Source organism: Pungitius pungitius, chromosome 6 (assembly GCF_949316345.1).
Source record: "Pungitius pungitius chromosome 6, fPunPun2.1, whole genome shotgun sequence".
NCBI classification, from domain to species: domain Eukaryota; kingdom Metazoa; phylum Chordata; class Actinopteri; order Perciformes; family Gasterosteidae; genus Pungitius; species Pungitius pungitius.
In genome coordinates this window covers 19,819,864-19,825,449 of record NC_084905.1, presented here as the reverse complement: position 1 = coordinate 19,825,449, position 5,586 = coordinate 19,819,864, and the positions used below count along the sequence as shown (strand labels likewise).

The window sequence follows — 5,586 nt, the reverse complement described above, 5'->3', positions numbered from 1 at the left end:
TTCTCATGTGTCTTATGTGATTTACTCAAATCATAATCTGTCCTAAAAAGGTGTACAAACTACATTTGGTACAACTGTACTCAGGGTCACTTTTCAACAATCGGAGGCCGACCTTTGCAAAGTACTTCTCTCGATGGTCATATGTTGCAGCTCGTTTAGAGACTTACTCCCCGATGCATACTAAAACACAAACTATATAAATATATACTTATGTATAAATGCTTTGACTAGTTCTGTGTATATATATACAGTATATATATATATATATATATTTATTATGTTTGTGTCATTTTATTTAAGGTTTTGAATGCAGGACTTTTACTTCTAGTAAAGTCCTTCTTCACTGTTGGTACTTTCTTAGTCAAATGAAGTAATTGAGTGATTCCCACAATTAACCCACACAGCTAAATAAACAAAAGTGTTTATTAAAAATGAAAAATCAAATCAAGTCAAATCAAAGACGGCTTTAGTTCATTGATCTTCTTCCCACCCTGATGTGACTGATTTGTTGCATGATTGTGATCTTTGGTTTCCCACAGTGTGGTTCACTTTGCCATTTGATGATATAATAATGTCTTAACGTAGATAATAAATTAAAATAATAAATTAAACAACTGTGGAATGTGTCTTTGATCATTAGTGTAGTCCTGAGTTCTGCTTCTAGTTGGACAAAAACATGTTTTTAACTGATTGATTATTCTCCAGACCCTCAACTGTCTCTGAAGAGAAGCCTTCATTTTCATCTCTTAAAAGTATAAAAATACTAATGAATAATGATTATTAGAAGTGTTGGAGACTCTCCCTACTTTCTTTTGACAACGTCTCTCACTGTTGGCATTTTTAAAATTAAAAACAAACAAACAATAAGGCGCACGGGGGGTGACAGAAGGCACGTGGTTGGAGCGTCCACATCGGGACGCTGCAGACAATGTCTTTGTGTAGACGGGGCAGCGATCAGGTGAGCTCCGTCTGCCGGGTTTGTGGAAGCACCAGCGCCACCAGTCCCCCGGTCAGCAGCAGGGCCGACACCAGCAGCACCGGCACGGCACAGTTTGTGTCCATCAGCCAGCCGAAGGCCACGTTTCCCGTGATGGCCGCCACCCGGCCGACGCCGGTGAAGAAGCCGAGAGCGGAGGACCGCAGCTGCGTCGGGTAGAGCTCGGTTCCCAGCACGTCCAGGGCGTTCCAGGTGATGACGGACACGCCGCTGAAGACGCAGGAGAGGATCAAACTCTGGACTTTGGTCTGGACCACGTAGATGAGGAAGATGCTCAGACTGGACGCCAGCAGGCTGCCGGCTGGAAGTCAGGGATCCAAAGACAGCTGGTTATGTTGATGGACATTTATCAGCGGCAGGATATTCGGGTTGGAAGAGCATGAGTAGATTATGAACTCGTCAGAAGTAGTGAAAGACTCACACAGTAGAGCTTTCCCTCCCAGTCGGTCTATCATAAGGATGGAGAAGATGTTTCCAGGTAAGTTGGATGCAGCAATGATGAAGCCCTCTGCATACACTGCGAGTGGAGGGAGAGATACAGGAAGGTTAAAAATAAACTCAACCGGATTAGTCTGATCTGGGGCTCATGGACTTTAATAATCAAATTAAAAAGATACCCAATTTGTTTGCAAGTCAAAAACAAAAAAAACCCTGTGCAATTTAATTGATCTCTCTCCATTTCTTTTCCCCCCTTATGTTTTGAACACCTCTCTAAATGATGTCTCTAAGTACTCCCGCGACTGCAGTGGAGCCGCACCAACGACGGCTCCACACCATCCTCCGACGCACCTGCCGTCTTCACCGGGTAGCAGCTGCGGTTTGGGAGGAGCGACGGGGCGGACGCGTTGGCGCAGGGCGAGCCGCCGTTCTCCATTCGCTCAAACAGCTCCGGGAACCACATCCATAATCCGTAGTAACTACACACACACACACACACACACACAGTTCCACAGTTAGGTGTCACCATTTCTGCTCATTGGAGATAAACTGTGCACAGCGCTTATCTCGTAGTCATTGCGAGCCGCCGGCGGGAGATTAACCATCAGCGTCGAAACGCACGGGACAGAAGCCCTGAATTTGTTCACAGTTCGGAAAACGCAGAAGAAGAGCAGTCCCTGCAGAGGCCCTCGGGTCTGAGTGTGTACTTCTCACCCGAAGGAGATGCAGTAGAAGACGACGAGCAGAGCGACGCTCCGGGATTTGAGCGAACCATTAAACATCTGTTTAATGGGCCCGAAGACCTGAAAGTCAAAACAAAGACATTACTCTAAATGACAGGACATGAGCATTGCATAATTAGCAAAATATACTCATTATTATAAGCAACAGGTCAAAAGGCCCACAGAGGCTTCCATTACTGTCAACTTGTTTGGTGCCGATATTATGCAAAACATGTCAGAGAAAATGTCAAACCAAATACTAACTGGCACTTTCAGGGCCTTACGGTGGTTCCCCTTCATAACTTAACATCAAGGGTGTGAAAGTCAAAGTACACTTTTAAGAACGGGAACATTTTATTTAATAAATGTGTAAAATTCAACAAACACAGCGTAATCTTGCTTAGAAACTGAAATAATTGAATCGATGAAAATAATCATCAGCATTTTGATAATTGACTCTTCTGAGGTTTGTCGAGTTTATGAGATTACCGTTTTCACAATACAGGCCAGTCTCTGTGTGCGTGAGCCCAGAGTTCTGCTCTCCTCCGGTTCCTCCCTTTGCTTGGAGTTGGTGCATAAACCAAATTCCTTCAAAAGAGTTCAAGACAAGAACTTTCATTCTAATGTAGAATAAAAGAAGGAAATCTTCCATGTACGTAATAATTGTCTGCACAAGCTGCACATGTCAAAAGAACATCACACGTCCATACCGGTAAATTCTTTCCCTTCCCCCACATGTTCATCTTGAACATCACTTGGAAGACGCGGATCGCCTCTTTCTCTCGTCCCGCCTGGGAAAAGACAGGGGAAGACATTTTAAGGACAAAAAGAAAACCCCACGAGACCCGAGAAAACACAAGAACTAGTGCGGACCTTCAATTACCTCCATGAGGAACTTGGGGCTCTCGGGCATCAGCACTCGGAAGAGGACGGCGGAGCTGAGGCTGGGAACGGAGCAGAGCACCACGAACAGCCTCCAGCTCTGGAAGTCCAGGGTTCCCAGGGAGAAATGTGCCCACGTTCTTGGGATCACCAGCCAGGCCAGACCTGCAGGACGGAAACCACCCGCTGATCCACACATTCAACAACTTTGTCTTGTTTTGATTTGAAGTTCCTGTTTCCCCCCCCCCCTGACGTTTGGAAGTCAAAACCTTTGTGTTTGGAGGACGTAACGATACCACTGAGGTTTTTAAGGGGAGAACTAAATCACTGAAGTTGGTGTTGATCCAGCTCCTGGATTTCAGCCTCCACATGATTCATTTTTTGGCTCTTGAATCGAGACAAACGCTGAATTCAAATGTGTACGCGGGTTTGTAGTTTCATGTAACAAAAAAGAAGCGCAGAGTGCAATACGCTGATACACTATCTCACCTGCAGCCAAGATGTTTCCTGCCATCCAGAAGGTGGCCAGAGCGCTGATCATTGCCCCTCTCCTCAGTCGGGGCATGAACTCTGAGAAGTACGAGAAGATCACAGGAATCGACCCGCCGACCCTGCAGAGGTGAAAATGAAAAGTTATTATTGTGCGCATTTAACTGGTTGGACCATGCATGTTCTGTAAAATAAAATGTGTCTTGTTGGTTGCAGAGGATTTCTTAAAAAGCTCTAAAACCTTCATTGTACGTCTGACCCGACTATCGTCATAACGCAATGCGTGAAACCGCATCCAAGTCGTGTGCCCACCCGATGCCGCTGATGAACCGCAGCAGGAGGAAGAGCCAGAACCACGGCGCCACGGCGGCCAGCGCGCCGAACACCCCGTTGACCGTCAGGGACACGACCAGGACCCTGCGGCGCCCCCTCCGGTCCGCCAGGTATCCCCACGTGTAGCCCCCCACCATCATTCCTAGCAAACAGGAAGTAAGACCATAACGCACACACACACACGTCAGTGCTCAGCTCTTAACCTTGCTGGAGTCTTCATTTCATTTAGTACTTATTTTAATTTACTAGGTTTAAATGAAAAAACAAATAAAAAAAACTATATTTTAATTATATTATTAATAATAATTATTATTATATATAAAAAAGCAAAGCAGCCACGTTTCAGAAGCCAAAACTAGAGGATAATTTTTTGTTCCAGAACATGAACTATTGATTAGTTGATGATCTAAGTGAGTGCTGATCAACACCAGAAGTGATCCGGTCTCACCCAGGAATATGCTGGCAGTGAGCAGGCCCATGTCGGACGAGCTGAGCTGCAGGTCGCAGCGCGCCGTCGGCAGGAGAAAAGACACGCAGAGGATCTCCACGGCGTCGCTGGCGTTGGCCCAACCACACACCAGCAGCAGCAGCCAGTGGAACCAGCCGAACCCTGAGGGCCAGAAGCACAGCGAGTACACCAGGAGAGGGGGTTACCCGCTAAAAGGCCACTTCTCACAATGACGCCGCCAAAATTATGTTTGGAATAATGTTGCTTTGCAACAGACTAGTGCAAAGTGGTAAAAATAAAAGCATCAAACCTGTCTCCTCCACCGCCTCCTCAAATGTTAACCTTCTCTCTGCACCAGCATCACGTTGGGTGATTGACGCGCTCTTGTCAAAAATTGTTTCTCCTAAAAAGCAGCAAAAACAGTAAAAAAATAAAAAAACTGAAAACCTGGGCGAGAAGAGGAACGCTGGTTTGGTTTCATCTCTGTGAATAAAAGCTAAGGTCGTAGATTCATTGATTATTTGATCGACAGACAATGTATTGACAACTAATAGCTATTATTTAAAATGATGTATGAATCATTGATTTTGCTGGTATATAATACTTTGCTGACTATCTATGGGACTCAGTATTTTCTGACATTGGATAACCATTAACGTTAGGTGATTGATAAAGAAAAAGCTGGAGTTAACTTGATAATAGAAACAATGGTGTTATCAATTATTCTTAGTTATTTTCCACTCTGATTGTTTGCTATGTAAAACATGACACCATAGTGGCAAAAAATGTGCATGCATTGTATTGTATTTAAGCTGTTTTTGTTAGAGTTAAAGGTGATTCACGGAGAGGAACTAGCTGTCAAAACAAGGTAGTGCATTGAAACATTGTGCAACAACCTCCTTCGAATGACACCGAAGCAGCAGCTACCGCTCTATAGTCAAGTTGTGTGCCATGCACTACTAGTTACGTTTGTTTTATTCCTCCGCGTGGACATCAACGACTTGTTTACCTTCATCCGAGTCCTGCTCGAGTGGCTGCGGGTGCGCACCTGCGAGAAGCGGCTCCCGTGACTCCGCGTCTACGGAATGCACGTGACGAAACATCCCCCCCCCCCCACCCCGTAAAAAGAAATAAAGAAATCGGACGTTTCTATTACTGGGGACCGAATGAACCCGCTGCCCAGGTCACCGCTGCATCCGTCTCATGGCTGGCAGCTAGCAGCGAAGCTAACCCCGACAAGAAGAAGAAGAAGAAGAAGAAGAAGAAGAAGAAGGAGG

The 5,586-nt window shown here is 45.3% G+C and overlaps 1 protein-coding gene across 1 annotated transcript; it reads right to left on the bottom strand.

Annotated features, from left to right (window-relative positions):
• Window positions 1-405: 405 nt before the first annotated feature.
• sv2 (synaptic vesicle glycoprotein 2) lies at window positions 406-5,445 on the bottom strand. Its single transcript, XM_037452331.2, has 12 exons — window positions 5,319-5,445; window positions 4,620-4,712; window positions 4,310-4,471; window positions 3,841-4,003; window positions 3,529-3,650; window positions 3,041-3,204; window positions 2,868-2,948; window positions 2,647-2,745; window positions 2,150-2,238; window positions 1,787-1,914; window positions 1,419-1,514; window positions 406-1,298 (listed from the first exon to the last, which is right to left on the bottom strand). Exons 1-12 carry the CDS (start codon window positions 5,410-5,412, stop codon window positions 955-957), a joined length of 1,635 nt encoding a protein of 544 aa, XP_037308228.2. The 5' UTR covers window positions 5,413-5,445; the 3' UTR covers window positions 406-954.
• Between the last annotated feature and the right edge of the window lie 141 nt (window positions 5,446-5,586).

Excerpts from the sequence above, each read along its gene's own strand:
- sv2 (XM_037452331.2), bottom strand. The coding sequence starts at position 5,412 with ATGTTTCGTCACGTGCATTCCGTAGACGCGGAGTCACGGGAGCCGCTT. Across the intron at positions 2,239-2,646 it reads TGGCCTGTATTGTGAAAACG|GTCTTCGGGCCCATTAAACA; the intron begins GTAATCTCATAA and ends TTTGACTTTCAG. Across the intron at positions 1,299-1,418 it reads GGGAGGGAAAGCTCTACTGT|CCGGCAGCCTGCTGGCGTCC; the intron begins GTGAGTCTTTCA and ends CCTGACTTCCAG.